The sequence below is a fragment of the Schistosoma haematobium genome, chromosome 1 (genome assembly GCF_000699445.3).
Source record: "Schistosoma haematobium chromosome 1, whole genome shotgun sequence".
Classification (NCBI taxonomy): domain Eukaryota; kingdom Metazoa; phylum Platyhelminthes; class Trematoda; order Strigeidida; family Schistosomatidae; genus Schistosoma; species Schistosoma haematobium.
In genome coordinates this window covers 76,213,609-76,233,447 of record NC_067196.1, presented here as the reverse complement: position 1 = coordinate 76,233,447, position 19,839 = coordinate 76,213,609, and the positions used below count along the sequence as shown (strand labels likewise).

General features: G+C 35.0%; 1 protein-coding gene across 1 annotated transcript in view; it reads left to right on the top strand.

Moving 5' to 3' along the window:
- HIVEP3 (HIV type I enhancer binding protein 3) overlaps positions 1-19,839 on the top strand; it is a gene marked incomplete at its 3' end in the record, with an annotated part of 51,575 nt that overhangs the window by 18,124 nt on the left and 13,612 nt on the right. Inside the window, exons 6-10 of the mRNA XM_012944481.3 lie at positions 7,901-8,234; positions 11,376-11,714; positions 15,828-16,307; positions 16,690-17,459; positions 17,826-17,967. Coding sequence (XP_012799935.1) covers positions 7,901-8,234; positions 11,376-11,714; positions 15,828-16,307; positions 16,690-17,459; positions 17,826-17,967 — 2,065 coding nt within the window. The remainder of the gene's footprint in view (positions 1-7,900; positions 8,235-11,375; positions 11,715-15,827; positions 16,308-16,689; positions 17,460-17,825; positions 17,968-19,839) is intronic.

The window sequence follows — 19,839 nt, the reverse complement described above, 5'->3', positions numbered from 1 at the left end:
TTTTCAGACTTATATTTAGTTTTGTGCCAAATTAACAATTATAAATAGTGTTGATTTAATAAAAAAAATATTTCAATGATTTTAACGCTGAATTCTTAACGATTAAGCTATTGATTAGGTGGAGTTAATAATTAGAAAGTGCAATAATTTAAATGGATAATTTTTTGTGTACTCAGGAGAAAAAATGGAGTAAAGTATACTTATAGCGTATAATGGATGTTCGATATTTTCGATTGAATACGAAATTAAAGTCCAAGCTGATTTAGTAAATAGTTGAGAAATAAGTTATGATTAGTTGTGTTTAACCATGCTAGAAAATGTAACAGATATCACCGATTGTAATGGAAATTAATTGTGCAGTTTATCACGAATTCATTGACGTTAATAATAGTGATCATTGGGTCCCGAATCAGTTGTCTAGACGGTTATCATTTCGAAGTTTAATATCATGGGAGGTTGTGGGTGGAGATCAATGAATCACAAACTAGAACAAACCAGCTGTTCAATATTCTTTGGTTTTCCATGTTTCTCCAACTGATATCAGTCTCTTATGAAACCTTAATTTTAAATGTGTTGTAGTTCTATACAGTATTGAAAAAGTTAGATACGAAGTAATAAAATACTTTTGGAAAATGCTGAAATCTCATCTCAACTTCCATCATGTCATTTAATATTTTATGCTAACTCAGCCAGGTCTCTTAAAGTTAATATTATTGCTACCACAAGTTTTTTGTTTGTTTTAAAGTTGACCTTGAAATTTTGTTATATAGTACAGCTCATACTACCTTATTTTGGAAAACAAATACACTGAGGTCATGTTTTATTTATCATAGACTAAGTTATTATGTCTCAATCTGTACATGTTCTTTTTGAATCGCAACTTGTTATCGTTTAATGTTCTATTCGTAGATAATATATTGTTTTCATCCATTTAATTTCCATGATCTCCTCTTATTATTTGGTGACCATAAAACCATTTAAGTGATATTTCTTGTTGTCATGGAATTTGATGTGTACGATTTAAAAAAAAGAATTACATTTACTCCAGAAAAAAAGAAATAATGATCGATTTTATGAACCCGTAACTCGAAGACAATTTTCGTTTGCATTTTATGGAATATGGATTCAGTCAGTCAATCAGTCATAAGCAATGTGAAACTTAGCACATATATGTATCGGTCCAAATTACCACAGTTTTCACAATGCGAGTGCATTAGGAAAACAAATACCAGAGTAGTGGGATTAGTAATAGTATCAGCGGTAGTAGAAAAGACTGAGCATAGATGATATGATTCGAGAAGAAAGTGTGAATTCGCAGAATAAAAGTGTAGGATAAAACACAATATCTAGTGGAAAATAAAGAGTGAAGGTATGTACACCACTGGGACCGATTCTGTGCCATGTCTCCCACCATTGGTTACGATAATTGCGAGGACATCAACCAGTTAGGCTGCCCACACCAACATTTCTAGAGTCAATGACTTCATAGATTTGTACTGCATATTGGTTTGACCACTCCTATTTTCCATCCAACCTACTTCTACATAAGCAAATATCACACATCGAGTTAGTCAATGGTTGAGGATATAAAGCACATATCCCCTCCACATAGCTTGTTGATTAACTTAAAAAGATACTTTAGGTTATTAGATCACAGAAAATGATTAAGATGTCATTACTCAACAGTTTTTTTAGTAATTAATTAAACTTATGTAATTGTGATTCTCATAACTTGAATAGTCTGACCTGTTTTTATAAATATGTGTGATTTTTAACTACTGTAATTTTCCATTCAAATTATTCCATTAAGTCTGTTATTCTTATTGTAAATCACTTGATTAGGCCTATAATCCATTAATTTTACGAATAGTTCACTAACAGAGATTGATATAACAAAAGTTTTCAGTTTTCCAGTTTCCTAAAGTTGTCAAGATGATTCTCATAATATTAACACAGTGGTCTGAAAACCAGTTTGTATGCTTTATCGTCCAAAATCATCACTATATAAAGGGTATAAATGTGCACTACCAAGTAGTCAGTCAGTTAGTTAGTACAACTCCCCCAAATGCCCTTGTATGGCCCTCCTCGAAATGCCCTCACACGGCCACGTGTATACAGCCTCCACCAGGGAAGTCCTACTCACTGCCTTCTCGTGGCGGGGTTGTTGTTTATGAAAATGAGGACGTAAAGCGAATGTCCGGCGCTTTAACCGGATCCCAAACCAATGGTGCACATGGGCTCCAGTATTCCGAGGGAACAAATGGCATATGAACCAATCGTTGGTCCCTGGCTACCATGGGACCGCATCTCCTCACGGTGCTCCACTGCCTTGTGGGTTAGACCTTTAGGTCAAAGGCCCGGGGTGTGGCCCCCTAAGATAACCACCTGCTTCGGTCTGGGCACCCGGGCAGTATCACAGCCCACACGCAAATGATGAACTATCTGTATCTATGGAAACTACTTTTCTCGCTTCAAATAAAAATCAAATGATTCACATTATTATTATTATTATCATTATTATTATTATTACCATTGTTATTTATTATTATTATTATTATTATTATTATTATTATTATTATTATTATTATTTACGTCATTTATTCACTCTCTTTTATTCTCAATCTATGTATCCTTGTTTTTCGACTTATACAGCAGCTCGCCTATGGTGAAAAATCGGTTCTATCTAAACGTTCTCGAGTCACTCCCTGGTTGAAAATTGTATGCCACCACCAAACACGAATACTGAAGCAGTTTTTCTGAAACCACGTGCACCATTCAAACTGGCTTCCTTCAACCTTCACACACTTATGCAGGTTGGACAACAGATAGGTCTGGCTATGTCTTTGGAAAGTCTTAATATCGATGTTTGCTGTCTATCCGAGACCCGTATTTAAGACTCTAGTGAAGTACTACAAATTCGCTCTCCATCTGTCGATTCAAAATGCTTGTTTTACGTGCGTCTATCCGGAGACCCTGTGGCATCTTCGTCTGGTCTTGCTGGCGTTGGTGTCGCACTAAGCGCTAGAGCTGAGGCAGCACTAATCGATTGGATCCCCATTGACAGTCGGTTATATGCTGTTAGATTAGAGAGTTCCATCAAATTGAGAGGAAATCGGCGTGAGAAACTATATCTGTTCGTCATCTCCACCTATGCTTCGACAGATGGCAGCCCGGATGCACCACCAGTTAACTGTCCTGCTCTAGAAAATGCGTTCGACAGATATTGTAGTACTAGCCGGAGACTTCAATGCTCAGGTCGGGCGTCTAGGCACAGAAGAGAGTCGTTTAGGTGGCCGATGGGGACTTGTTGGTCACAGGACAGATAACGGGGACCGTCTACTGCAACTTTGCACAGACCACAACCTGTTTCTGGCTAGCACTAACTTCCGGCGTAGTCATCGCCAATGTGCCACCTGGCGTCCTCCCTCTGCATCTCAAGCCTGGACTCAGATTGATCACATCGCGATCAGCTACCGCTAGCGTGGTTGTGTACAAGACTGTCGCTCCTTTTGGAGTACCTATCTGGACTCTGATCATGCCTTGGTCTGCGCCAATCTTGCCTTACGTTTCAGTGGCCAACGAAGTGACCGCCACCAACGGATTGATGTTAGCAAGTTGGTTGCAACTTCTGTTGCTAGTAAGTATCGACTCGAGCTAGCTTCTAGGCTAGCTACCATTCCACCGAAAAGTATAGATGAGCATTGGTTGCAATTGCATGACGCCATGAAAATGGCGGGTACAGTCAGTTGTGGGTTTGCGAAACGTCCCGCTTATAAGCACTGGGTTTCTTCAGGTTCCTTACAACTCATTGAAGCCCGTCGGTCTACTCCGGGTGACCGTGAGTTTGACCATAAACGAAGGATGTTACGTAAGGAAATTGGGCAAAGCTTGCGTAAGGACCGAGAAGCCTGGTGGTCGAAGCGTGCTAATGAGCTGGAAGCAGCAGCTGCATCTGGTAACTACCGGAAGCTCTTCCAGCTCATCCGAGCCACTGGCAGCAAGAAGTCTGGTGTGAGCGAAACAATCTACGAGGATGATGGGATGCCAATCACCAACATCCATCGACGTCTTGGACGATGGGCAGAGTTTTTCGAAGGGCAGTTCAACTGGCCTGCTGCTCCGGCAATATCGATCAAACTGTCCTGCCCTCCATGGCCGGTGACGACTGATCCACCAAATGAGGCGGAAGTCCGCAAGGAACTCCAACTCTTGAAGCGTTACAAATCACCTGGCCCAGATGACTTACCTCCGGCTCTTTTTAAAGATGGTGGTGACTTTTTGACTAAGGAATTGACGACGTTGTTTACAAAGGTTTGGGAACTAGAAAGTGTACCAACGTCATGGAATGAGTCGATAGTTGTCCCTATCTTTAAAAAGGGTTCACGTCGTTCCTGTAACAACTAACGGGGGATAAGTCTACTTCCGATTGCGTCCAAGCTATTGGCTTCCGTCATACTTCGTAGGTTGTTCAAAACCCGAGAAAGATTGACTCGCGATGAGCAGGCTGGGTTTCGTTCTGGTCGAGGATGTATTGATCATATCTTCACCCTCCGCCAAATGTTAGAACACCGCCATACTTATCAAAGGCCAACAATCGTAGTGTTTCTTGACATCAGGGCTGTCTTCGATTCGTTGGACGGGACTGTTCTCTGGGATTGTCTATTGAAGAAGGGTGTGCCTGAGATGTTTATTAACATCCTAAAGGCCCTATATACAAACACCTCAGGCAGAGTGAAGGCATGTAACCACCTTTCTCCATTGTTCCATTCAAGCAGTGGGGTTAGGCACGGTTGCCTAATCTCATCATTCCTCTTCAACTTTGCCATTGATGACATTCTGGAAACAGCTCTGATGGATGTAAGTAATGGTGGTGTGGATCTGTTACCTGGAGAAAGACTTCTCGACCTTGAGTATGCGGATCATATTGTGTTACTGTGCGATAATGCCCAAGCCATGCAATTCGCACTTAATCAGTTGGCAATCAGTGTCCGTAGGTATGGTATGTGCTTTGCATCTTCGAAGTGCAAAGTACTTCTACAAGACTGGCAGGATTCTAATCCTGTACTCACCCTGGATGGTGAGCAGATAGAAGTAGTCGAAAAGTTCGTGTATCTAGGTAGCTGCATAAGTGCTGGTGATGGCGTGAGTGATGAGATCAATGCACGTATAGTGAAAGCCAGAGCGGCTTATGCCAATCTGGGCCACCTTTGGCACCTTTGTGATGTTAGTCTGACTGTAAAAGGTCGGATTTACAATGCGTCGGTGAGAGCAGTTTTGCTCTATGCTTGTGAAACCTGGTCTCTCCGAGTTGAGGTTGTTAGACGACTCTCTGTGTTTGATCATCGTTGTCTCCGAAGGATTGCCGACATCCAGTGGCAACACAATGTTAGTAATGCAGAGGTTCGGCACCGTGTGTTCGGACGCAGCGACGATAATCCAATTGGTGTCACCATCTTGAAACATCGACTTCGGTGGCTTGGACATGTTCTACGAATGTCATCCCAGAGAATTCTACGTCGTGCATTACTTGCCGACTCTGGGACTGGTTGGAAAAGCGGAGAGGTGGTCAGTGTATGACATGGTGTCGTGGTATGAAAGAAAGCTACAAAGGGCTGGCTGGGGTCCTAGAGATTGTGCAACACAGTGGCTAGAGAATAGAAGCCTGTGGCGATCCTGCTGTAACCTTCTCTTACTTTCTTCCTAAAAAGTGGTCGTATCTTCCATAACTGAAAGATTTGTTCTGATTGTACCTTTCCGTTCCCCTATTATTACTATTATTATTATTATTACACTACCTTACTCCAATCTCTTCGTTATTGTTCTTTTTTTCTCTTCGAATTCTCATTGTTTTGTGTGGCGCATATATATTTGGTGCCCGCTTGTACCAATATTTATGTGTTCAAATAAAAAATAAATAACAATACAGAAGCTTTTTAACACTTTTTGTTCGTTTAACATTCATTTGTAATCTTGAAATAGTTATTTATAGTCAATTGAAAATGAATTAAGGTATTATGTATTTCTGTATGAATATTACTATCTAATTGTTTAGAATATTTAAGAGTGCGTTAATAACTGTAGTTAACTTTTCTATTTACATATAAGAGAGGTAGTCGTATTGTTATGTAACGTGTATGTTCATTTACTTAAAATTATTTCATAATTTACATTACATCGTCAAACTGACTCTAGAACTCAGTAACCACAATATATATTTAATCACTTTGCTGTATAAAGTTTAGGGATGCTACTTTGTTGAGATTCAAATAAACAAAATGGAATATAAACTATGGTAGAGAATTAGTTTAACCTGTACTAGGATCGAGATAAAATGTCAATGCAATTTGGCTGATTGAAGTTAGTCTTGAATTGATTAGATATTTTGATATAATGTCACAACTCATTAGAAACCGGAGTGCAAATTAAAAACCCCAATGTTCTCTCACTTTCAGGTTCTGTAGTACCATATACACCAAACTCTATGCGGTAGTCTAACGTAGAACAATTTGGAAAACATGTAACCAGCTGATAATTAAACTATTTTTTTAATTTCCTTGACAAAAATCAATTTACCCTTATTTGTTGCGAATACAGAAACATATGAGTTTACTAAATTGTATACTTATTGTGAAAGGTCAAAGTGAGGTCAAAATTAAATGAGTCATATTCGAATAGATCGTATGGCTGAAAACATTTCTGAAAAATTATTTTAGAATATTAACTAATTGAAACCTATCTTTAATCAACAGAAAAACCAAATTAGTTTTTGACAAATTACAAATGTTTTATGTGAGTATTTATTTTTATTTGAATGGCTGATGATTTATCTCTGAGTTTCTTCTGCAAAAGAAAAGTAACTGAACTATTATTTCAGTGCTAGTGCAGGAGTCTCTTGGGAAAAAAACTAGAGGGCGTCAAACCAAGACATGGCATCAGTTCATGGAATCTGGTCATTGGTCTGAACCTCATATAGTGAAGTTCAGATTATCTGTTAAGATTCCACGCGATAGTCGTGACCAATGTTAGTTGGTTAAAAGTAGTCGACAAGAAACTCAGGACCTAGATTTCGTACTATTTGACACTCACCAGGGAGGACTATCTGTGGTTTTGAGGGAATGTGCTTCGACTTATTTGTTTTTATTGTACAAGAGTATTTACTTTTTATTCTGTCCAGTTTCATTTTGTACTTCTCTTGAGTTTATGTATTGTATATGTCGATTAATTCGAGAAATTCACATCGCAAAAGTTCACGTGTCCTGTTTACTGAAGGATTTCATAGTTTAGTATTTCAGATATAACTTCAGTGTAATTTAGTAATCAAATCTAGGTTCATCATTTTCACATTTTTACTGAATGTCCTGTATAATAGTTAATAACTGGTTATTCCAATCACAGTAGGGTTTTTAATAGTCTCTTCAACCTTAACTTGGATCAGCAGAATTCATTATGTTTAGAAATACAGATATAATAACTAACGGATACCTTTTTGTTCAGAGTTCTACTATTAACCTTCATTATACAGGAATCACTTAAACTTAACTTCTACTCCTTCTATTACTTCAAAACAAGTAATTTTTTTCGGACATAGATTTTGTGTCATCTTAAAGTAAGGTAAACTGATTGCATAACTCACTGATGATGATAATAAATAGTAAAGCCCCATTGTATTTTTTTTACCTCAATACTATCTGTTGATGTGAATAGTAATCCACATTCAGTGGGATTCATATTTTTACTCGACTAATCGATCTCCCTCAAAAAAAAAATTAAATTAGCTTTGTAACTAACCTCAGAAGGTCCGAGGCTAACTAATTTATTGCAGACTTTTAAAAAAATGTCGCTGAATTAAATTTCTTTGTTTTTTTGCCCCCTCATTTGTTCTGTCAACTTTACATGTTAGCCTCTAAAACCAGACAATTTCATCACATATTTGAATGACGAGTCAAACGAAGCAAATGATGTTAATTTCTCACCTCGTAAACCATCTATTACGGGAATTCTAAAATTCCATCTTTCGCCCAATCAAACTATTGAATTTTTGGTTTGTGCAAATAAATTGGCTGTGAAACAGTGTATTTCAGCATTGGATACCAATTCACTGATTGGTGATGATAGCACAGTATTTGATGGGATGAATAATTGTAATACAAAAGGATATTTAACAGAATTAAACACTTCTTCATCGTTACCACTCACTTCATCATCATCTTATCTGTCTACAGACTCTATATTAAGTAAGTATATTTGTTATCAGTCAAACTGTTAAATTAAGTATGTAACCTAGTTTACTAATGAAACCGAGTTTCTTAGAATACTTCTCTTTTTTCATATCATCAATTTTTATTATTTTTCCTTGTTTAGCGTATCGGAGTTCATGTTTGTTGATAGACTATTTGTGATAACTCAGTGGTTGACTCACTTTGACACATGTTTGCTATAATCCAGGGACAAAATGAATGAAGTTTAAAAAGGATTTTAGTAATTACTGAATTCACATTATAACTGTCTTTAAATGACAGTGTTAACCATCAACATCGAATATACACGCATTACAAAAATGATAACTTTATTAGTGCATGAACAAAATTTATGTGGAGCAGACTAGTCTGTGCACTACTGGGTATTTCAAACCTCGTTAAGCAGAACAACTATTAGGGTTGAAGCCATCACGAGTTCACTTAATCTGCGAACGAGAAACAAGACTCGGTGACCAAAGACCAGTAAGCTAGCTATTGATGCGTCCCAGCCCCGCTAACTAGAGGGAGAAGTCCAAACTTGGAATGGGGAAGTATATTCTGCAAACAGACAAAACGAGCGATAACAACAAACACAATTCAAAACGTATATATACAGTACAAAACCGTCCTTGGGGAGAGTTACCAAATAGCACACTAAGAGACGCAACGGACCAATAGCACTTAAGATATTTCCCAGTGGGAAATACGACATGAAGGTGACAAGAGTGCCTTTGGCGCGAAAACAAAGAAATTCAAAATTTCTAAATAAATTACAAAATTAGGTCCTTTCCCAAGTGATTTCTGGGGAACTAACGTCCCCAGCAACAACAATGTTCAAAACTGTGTTATACCGGTTGAAAAATATGTACCAAAGTGACAGAGATGTAAGTCTACTGTTTGGTGAAAAATTGATCTCATAAATAGTCAGACTCAAAGTATAATATTCTCCTTAAATGTATATGGGTGAAGGAGGGAAGTTTCATCCTCTTTTATATTTTCTTACAGATAAATATTCTATCCATCCCTCTGATTTCTGCTTCCAATTACCAGTGTATTGTGTTCTTTTGCCTTTCTCTTTACCTTGATGATCCCGAGTTATAGCTTGTTTTGTGACGCAGTTTTATGATTTCCGTAATATGTATCTTACCTGCTTCCATTTACTTTTTACCTGGAATGTGAATTGTTCTCTTTCACGATAGTTTGTTGCTGATGGTATCCGGCCAACGGATATATATATATATATATATATATATATATATTCTATCTCTTTCTTTTGTGACAATACAATATACTACGCTCTGGCATAATTATTTCAAGATTGTTTCTATTTAAAACTCAGTAGCTGTTTTTTTTGTTTATTCGAGTGTTTCTGTGAAAGTTTATTTCAATGGATCTTTTGCTGAATTTAGAAACTGATGATTAACTATGTGTTCAGCACTCATTAATTTGCAGAAACTTTTCTCCTGACATTGATCTTTGTTTTGTTGTAACGAATAATTTAACCGGAAGTGATTTATTTATACTATTCTCTATAACTTTTTTGTATTGGGTATATTTTTTTAAAGGTAGCAAAAGCTACTCAAATACACTATGGCGTTCATTTTATTGTAACTTGTAATTTTTATTCGCAATTGTCTTATTAGTATATGTTGATTATTTAAAGGGCATCACATAATGAAGTTGACATGAACATTTTAGTGTCGAAAAAAAGAATTAGAATGTTGATGGATACAAATCAGATATTACATAATGAATTACACATTTTATCATGTTTTTCATAATTAAATTGAAATTTGGTTACATTTGTGTAATAGTTGAAATGTATTCTCAACTGAATAGAGTTGCATTCAGTACATACCAATTTCTATAGGGGTAAGATAAATTTACAAGTTCTGCTATATAAGGGTTTACTATTTTTTAAATATATGATGAATATATCCACTGGAATAAAATCTATCAAAAGTTATGGTATTTTTAATTAGGCTATGTAATTCTCAGAAAGATTTTGTATTGAATTTGAAACTGCATCATTTTATGATTACCTTCCTATTGTGAGTGTTTTTGCCATTTTTTTGTGCATGTTGACTTCTGAAAAATAGTTGAAGATAATAAAAACAAGACAATGAAATGTTATCTCTGAAATTTCGCTAAGATATATTCTGGACTGTTGACTCTAAAGGCTCTACAACCCGGTTTTCTCTGTTTCATTCACTTTAATGTACAGCTTGACTTCATGTTATTCTATGTATGTAAATCAAGCAAATAACGTTGTGTGTTTTGTTTTATTAAAAGTGGAATACTTTCACTTGTATTGGGCTTTCATATGAGTGTTTGTGTGAACTTGCTTACACATACGACCATCCAATATTAGTCATTGTAATGTGTGCAAAAAACGTGATAAGTTTGATTAGACTGACAATGAATTTTGAAATCTTTATACTTGAAAATAAAAAGAAATTGGGCAATATGGTAATAGATATTAGATTGCATTTAAGCCATCAGAATGTTTCTGGTTGTATGAAAGTGACTCATTTGAGTATTTTTTTGAATGTTTTAATAAAAGGTAAGTATCGTTTTAAAAAATCTTGTCACAACATGTTAGCTTAATAAGAAATTAAGCTCCTTACCTTTTTCTTCTCTTCCCATTCTCATTGTTTGTGTGGCGCATATATATATTTGGTGCCCTCTTGTACCAATATTTATGTGTTCAAATAAATGAATAAATAATAATAAATAAGTAACATGTTAGCTTATCTTATCAGCTTTGAATTGCATCGTTTTGTTTGTGATGACCAGTGATACATTATCTAGTTGTTCAAATCGAAGTAAACAGAGCGGGATTGAAACCACCTGTTCGAATGTTGAGTTCTTCAATCATGAAACAGCCGTCACCATTCATTATGTCTCAATGTTGTTCAGCCGGAACAATTGTTTCTGTAATCTATTTACTAGTTTACAAAAGTTACCGAGTTACATAGAATTAAAATTACTCGAATGATATCAAATTACTAATATAACACTGTCAGTCACTCATTTATAGTCTTTATGTAATTGAACTAAGGATTGATTTTTTAAGTGTTTATTAAAACCAAAATAATGGACAAGCATTTATTTACATTTTATTGTCATTCTTTCTAGTGCCATCCTCCTCATTATCTTCAGTGAATTCCGGTAAAGGGAATCAAGAAGCTTACACAAATTTAACAACTGTTTATCAAAAAGATTATATTTTTAACACACATGATATAAATATGACATCTAATTCATTAGAATATCATGATCGTAGTCAAGATGAATTACAGGCTGCACGAACCATTCTATCATTAGCTCGTGGAAGTACTGATGATATGGTTTTGAATATGGGACAAATTATGATGGAATTAGATAATGCACCAAAAGTGAATAATTCATGTGAAAAGAGAGATACACCATATAATACTGATATTAACAACACTATAACGGAGTTGAAAACTCAAGGTTTGTTTCGCTTTTTACTCAGTTTTTTTTACTGTATTGTAAGACGAATTTAGTAAGAGATTACTTAGATTGTTTGAAGAGTAATATGTGTTCAATGTTGATTTTAAATATACTAATTGATGGTTATCAGTTACTTACTTACCTATGCCTGTTCCCTCTCGTGTAGCACAGGCCACTGATCAGCATTCTCAAGCCAACTCTTTCTTGTCCTCGCCTTTCTATTTGTTTGCAATTGCTATCCATCCCTCTGATTTCTGCTTCCAATTACCAGTGTATTGTGTTCTTTGGCCTGTCTCTTTGGCCTTTCTCTTTACCTTGATGATCCCGAGTTATAGCTTGTTTTGTGACGCAGTTTTATGATTTCCGTAATATGTATCCTACCTGCTTCCATTTACTTTTTACCTGGAATGTGAATTGTTGCTGATGGTTTTGGGGGCATGGAAATTTCAGGGATCACAGGATGATAGGGTAACTTTAGGGGACAAACAAAAATAATAAGTTGAGAAGAAATGTATGAACGATAATTGTCCCTTTAATTAATATTAAAAAGACAAGGAAGCAAAAGACGTGCAGGAGTTAATAATTATTAATCAAAAATTAGGTTTTAACAACTAGTATGCAGAGAGAGAGAGAGAGAGATTGCACATGCTACTTTTACATACAGAGTCCAGCTTTGAGTTGAGTTACTAGCGCCTCCACAGTGCACAAGTTATTGATTTGTACCCCTCCCACCGCTATCAGTTGACCCTGTAGATGGTTTTGAAAGATATTTATGATGGGCCGGTGTGAACAGAATTGAAAATATGTTGCACTGTTGAACTATCGACTTTTTTGCATTCTTTCGATATCTATGAATGGAAATGCTTGAAGTTGCATTTGGAAAACTCTTACTTTCTATGATCGATGTAAGTTGCTTCACTAACTAATATTAAATGCTTATCAACTTATCATGAACAAGTAATAAAGTTTTCGACCTTATGTAAACTTAACTTCAAAACTAATTCAAGTGCATAAACTGAAATTTATGTTTGAGTTTACTTACGAATAATTTCTCAGTTACGATGACTGCTATGAAGTTTGCCAACATTTTTGTACTAACTTGCATGTTTGTTTATTTATATTATTTTCCTATGTCTTTTCACTTTTGTGGAGGCTTAAAGACTGATTGTTCACACTTAGTACCAATTAAAAAGTTTTATCGTTATATATTAGCCATACTAGAAAAGTCATTTATTATTTTTAAACCTTTACCGATCATTACTGCCGGTCATCATCCGCGAAGGATTACTGCTTCACTAGTTTTCTTACATCAACTCGTAATTAGAAAAACTCCTTATCATGGGTCGGTATAATTGAACATTAAAAGATATTAAATCTCTATTTTCGTTAGCATGCTCCCAATATGTTTTTCAACATTTTTAATATACAGCGAAACATCTGTATAATGTCATCCAACTTGACATCTCATCTTATAGTGAGAGTAGTTTGAAACTTATTTTCGAATTCTTAATTATATAATCGAAACTTATTACTTTTATCGATGTTACTTTGCATAGAATGTATTGACAGATTATTTGTAAGATTTTATTTCAACTGGCTGTTGATCAGTTTATTTACGGATGAAATCAAAATTTCACTATTGTTTACTTTGAGCATGCAACTCAATAGAGCAAAATAGATTTGATTTGATTTTCGTGAAAGGATAATCATAGTGGAGTAGTTCTGATAAATGGATTCGTTTCGATTAGTACTTGTACGTTGTATCCCTCTCAGTAATTGTAAAAAGGATTTTAATTTGTGTATTGCAAATTACTGTTAGTTATAATTTTTCATTATTCACCATTATCTGCCTGAATATAGTTTATCAATGTTCTAGGCACGATCGATAGTTAGTTCTAACCCAGCTACGCCGACTTATTGTCTTGTTTATACATACTTCATCTATGTCACTCCCCACGCTCTTTTGTTCGTTCACCGACCAATCAGATTCTTGAAAATTAGCTGAAATATTGACCAATCATATATCTGTATTCTCCTTCATCTAATTTTTAAACCAAACTGACTCGGTTCGGATATTTGTGATTTAATCCAGTGCGTAACACAACGACTCCGGAAACAAACGACAGAATGTTACCATATGTTTCGTCAGATCTTCTGATGAAAGTGAAAATTTGTTTTTCTTATTTTTACTTAAATGTTAGTTACAAATTCAAGTAGCAGATAAGAAAGGATTAATTTGCTTAAATTTTATTGAACTGACAATATCTTTAGAGAATTGATCCTGATTACTTGGATTTCATCTATTGAATCGCAAGGGTATACGTTCGTTTTTTTAGCATTCTGAAATGGTAACTTGTTAGGTAAAACATTCGTGTATGGTAGTTCAGAATGGGCTACCTGTTTGTTGTTTGGTAAAAGGAAACTCTAATACTGTACAGATACTCGAGTGAGTATAATTTCATTACTGTTAATAAAGATATGTCACTTTTTTAAAAACAGGAGTTTTGTTTCAATCTTGCGAAAGCTATGGCTTTAGCAAATTTCAGAAAATCAGAGTTTAATTATTTATTAGTCACTTTGAAGGATTTCATTTTATCATTTTGATATCCTGTCTCAAGTAGATGAATGTCTTTAAATAGTACTACTGAAAGTCTTTGACCAGTCCGACCTCGGACATTTTGGAATATGTTCTTTCAATCGATCGTAGATCCTTTCTTCTGTCCCACCAATGTAACTGCTTTAACAGATGCATTTAAATCTATACACATAGTCGTCGATAACATGAAGGAGATACCTATCGATTTTTAATTTCGTTAAAAAACATGTTATTTTGTATAATGCAATCAGTTTGGGTTCAGGATATTTCAATTACATCATTTTCAGTTCTTTCAAATTTATTTCTACTTAACTAATTTTAATTCAGTTTATCTCTTGTCACCATTAACCTGTGCTCAGTCGGTTCATCACGTAATCAACAGAAATTTTTAGCTCTATGAACTTTAGTAACTAGTTTGATGTTCTAGAGTTTCCTCTCTCACACTGTATACATCTGGGACAATTTTTTCAATCTTTTTAATCTTATTGGAATCTTCGCTTTATCATATATGATACATATTCACTTCTAGTCAAATTCACTTGTATTAGAATGTTAACTTCTATGCTTACTTACTTACGCCTGTTACTCCTCGTGAAGGAGCATAGGCCGCTCACCAGCATTCTCCATCCAACCCTGTCCTGGGCAATCCTTTCTAGCTCCGTCCAGTTGTAATTCATCGTTTTCATATCTGCTTCTATTATCCGACGCAATGTGTTCTTTGGCCTTCCTCTTTTTCACTTCCCTTCAGGATTCCAAGTTAGGGCTTGCCTCGTGATGCAGTTTGACGATTTGCGTAATGTATGTCCTATCCATTAACTTCTATGAGATAATTTTAATTTTAAAATGCCATAGGTTTGTAAGCATCTGATGAGGACCTAACTAAATCTAATGGATTCATGTAATCCTACTTAAATGTTTGTCTTCACTTCTTTACGTTTGTAGTTTTTTAAACTTTGAAAGTTATTTGATCATGAAAGTTGTATGTTTAAGTCACTTCAGCTATGAGGTGTAAACCAGCATAATTTGTCTTGGTGGTTAGTGGGTTTGCTATGATCCATTTAAGGTTGTAGCTGATCTTATTAAGAATTGAGATTTGTATATCATTTTTCTACTGTTGATGTGTTTTACTTTAGGTTAACAATTTCATAATGGATATTGAGCGAAATGAACTGAATGAATATAAACTGTATTCTTGTGTAATCGGTCAGCCTAAACACTTTATTTGAAAGCCTTGAAAGTTTTTTTCATGATGTCTAGTTTACACTTATAATTATTTTATGAATTTTTTTCAAAAAAGACTGGTGAATGAAAGCGATTCAAGACATCTGACCCGAACTGGGAATCTCTTTTCTATTGTATACTTATGAGGTGGCATTTTACTGTCAAGGGGATTATTTCTGCTGTAAATCTTTTTTTTTTGAACTATTCTTAAATCTATTTTCCCACATATTTGTAACAAAGATATGACCGTAATCTAAAATTAATCACACAACTAGTTATTTTCAATTACTCTTCAGGTGATGAAATCGCTGAACACCATTCTCGTTGGATGTCTAAACAAGAGAATGAAACAAGTGATAAGTCAGTGTCTAGTGTATCATCCACTGAACATTCAGTTGGACCAATCAGTAACTTAAATGCATTCTCAAATACCGTAGTGGAAGATAAGATTTCGAATGATTTGAATAAATGTGTCTCAGGTGATAACATAACCATTACAACCATTACCACCACCAACAATAATGTACCTCTTAGTCGCCCTACAGATCATTTAATTGCTATCCAACCTTCAAAGTTATCAACTCATTGTACCACAGATGTTTGGAATCCAATCTCTACTTCACAGAATAGTAGTATTAATAACAACAGTAATAATAATACTAATAATATTGTGGTACAGAGAAAAATTCGTCCACCTCCTAAAAAAAGGCTTTCAACAAATTATACTCGGTCAAACTCGTCTCGTTCATTTACAGACAATACGAACTCGACTCCAAGTGAGTTGAAATTTAATCGTTTTTTTAAATACTTTATTTGTTTTGCTGACTTCTCGAATAAAATATACTTATTTTTGGTAATTGTTTATCCCGTTGTTAATATTCAGGACTGAAGTTGGTTAATTTATGTTGGTATATGTGGATGGATTACCTCGATCCAACCTTTAGTCACAAGTTTATAGCCTATGCTTGGGAAGTCCTACTCAACTCTCCTCTAGGTGAGGGCATAGTTTAGGAAAAAGAAAGGATGTAAAGCGAATACCTGGGTCTTAATCCAGGCTACTGAATACGAAGGGATCACCAGTCTTTATACTTCATTTATACTTTTCTGTACTCTTCATGTACACATATACAATAGAACTTGTTTTCCGCTTATTCACAGAACTTCAGGACAATATTAATCAAACGAAGACTTCATCTTCGATCAACTGTGAACAATTAACTGTTTCACAATCTACCAAACAAGTTATCAATATATCATCGAGTTACTCGTCTATTTCAACGGAACAAATTGAGACGCAACTACCTAGTTTCCCTTCTACTTCAGGAATCGGATTACTTCCTACTCCTATACAATTTACTAATGTTGTTTATGGTAATCCGAATTTTATTTCATCACAAAATACACCATTAACTTCTTATGTATCTAACATAGATCCTATTTCACATCAATCCAATCCAATGAATGGATTTACAATGGTTTTTCCTTCACCTAGACCTATTACACCTACACCATCGACACTAAATGGATCTCAACCATCTCCAAGTTTTTTCATATTACCTCAGTTAATGGTTTTGCCTAGATTTATTGGTTCTTATATACCAATGATAACTGCACCAGAACCATATCCATCTACAATAAATCCTATTCAAAGTACGAATTTGGCTGAAACACGATCATCTACATTTATGACAAGTTCACTTGTAACACCTATACCTACAGCTCAACCTGAATTTTCAACAAATCATCCACCAGTTAAAACAATCATTCTTCAACCTCCTACATCAACTAGTGTATTTGGTGCTGATATAAACACTACAGTTTCTCAATTATCAGACGATCATCAATCAAAGCCTGTTAATAATAATACATATGAGGATGTGAAGGAGACTAATGGATCCGACTCTAATTTAATATTATCACATCAATCAGTAAGTTTATTTCTATTTCTGATTAAATTTAATATTGAAGCAGGGGGGGGCGTATACAACAAACTCATAAACAGAAGAACATGGACGTGAGATCTGATCGTTTTGAACATAATTAGTCAGAGCGAGTAGTAGGTGAGTGAGTGGGTAGGTAATCACAACTGAATGGTTTAAAATTCGGACGAAACAATTATCCAATGCTCTTTGATTTTTCATAGTTTCAAAATTCCTCCGTGTTTTTCAGGAGTTGAATAGTTGATCGATTAGCTTGACACAGTCTATATATAGCAACATATTATTCGAAAACGTTATTGTCGTAATTTTCGAAATGCTAATCACTATACACCTTTTCTTTTATTCATTCATCAGGATACATCAGTAAATTCAGGAAAAGATAAATTATTGCTACCACCAACAGTGATTTCCACTCCAAATAGTCCAAGTTGTTCTAAAAAATATGATAGTGCTAAATGCGTATGGAGCAGCGGGGGGTTTAACACGACTAAACCAAGTGAGTATATTCCTTTTTTTAAAAAGAGCTTGCTAAAATTTATTGATCTTATCATTCCATCTAAAGTCCCCTCCCTCCCTCATTCTGTCAGTCATCAACGTAGAGCTTAGTACGGATATGCGTCGGGTCAAGTTCTCATATCATTTTTATGGAGTTTCGTTCTCTGAGATCAGTGGTTTGGTCCTGGAGCTTTCATCGTTATTCTGAACGACATCATCAACACAGACCTCGATGTTGATTGGTTATTGTTTACCTTTAACCCGTCATTGTTTACTTCTGTCTACAGGACAAGCTGTGAACCATATATGAAGAAATTCGAATACTTCACTTCTACCTGAAGTTTGTGTCGATGATGTCGTTCATAATGACGATGAAAGCTCCACGACCAAACCATACATCTCGGAGAACAAAACTTCATCAAAATCATCCACCTGAGCTACAAATCTTCACCATCTCATCATATTAACACAATGAGATAAAATGAAAAAATGTATGGTAAAAGATATCGGAATAATGTTTCAGTGATAATGCGAAAGAGTAATCGCGGAGAATAAGGGTTCGGAAATGCAAAATGGGAAGGTGTATGTAAAGGAATTCCAGATTGAGAAGAAGATAAACAGTGGATGCATCTGTGCCATCGTGACATATTCTGAGCTATATCACCCAAAGTCACCAGTTACTGAACATATATATATGGTATTTTCATAGTGTAACGAAATTTCAACGAGTCATTTGGGGAGATCATCACGGACAAATATTTCATGCAACCATATTGAGGATATGCACACATGTCTCTCACTGATACGTACGTCCCACGTAAAGGATAAGTTATCTTGACTGATGTAGAAAATATTTTGCCTTACGTATATTAATCATATAATATTATTGTCATATCTGTCAATCGTACTTTTGTGATTGGTGTAACCTTGAAGCAAACTCATGAGGCCATCTTACTTAAAGTTTGGAATTTTCTCTTAATTTCATAGTAAACACACATACACACGTGACTTTAAATGAAAAGAATTTCTACAGAATTTAGTTTGATCATGGCAAAAGTTTAAGATTAAGGTACAAATTTTACCAGCAGTTTGAAAGCTGAGTTTAGTTTTGATCTTGACATTCTGTGGAATTTTACGAAAATAATAATATTTAAGTACATAACTAGTTTCTAAAGTTCTTTTGTAATAAAAAAATTAAAGAATCATGAATTTGATTTGAAACCTTAGCGTTCAACAACTACTCATAAATCTATTATTATACAACCATTTACATTAATTTCATTTTGACCGCAAGGTAATATTTGCTTTCAACGCTCCAAAAATTTGATCTCTGTACATATCCTTAAATAACGTCAATGAATTGAATAACTTTATTGGAAACTTTTTATTTGAACTTGTTGATTCGTATCAGACCTTTTGAAAGAATATCATATGAGCTATGAAAACAGTCACTAATGTCTTTTACGAATATCCGATTTATTCATCTTTTACTTATATTATTAGAGATATATTTCTTATGGTATTTTTTGTTTTTTGTTCCCAACATTCATGAAATCAATTATCTTAAAATGACAGAATCGTCATGATAGCTAGTTATTAGTCTACGTCATGCTAGAAACTATGAGCGTCTCAACTAGATTTTCTAAGACAGGGAAAATTTCTAAATATGAATGACTTAAGTATGAAAATATGAATTCAGTGTCTCTTTTGCTGTAACATTCATGCATATTGCTATACTCTATATACATTCTTAGTCTAGTTTTACACTGAAATTCACAAGCTACTTGCAGGTTCGTTTGTTCCTCTGTTTTCTAACCTAGCTATAATAATAAACAAAGGTATAAGCACGTAACCCAACAGTTAAATATTTGGG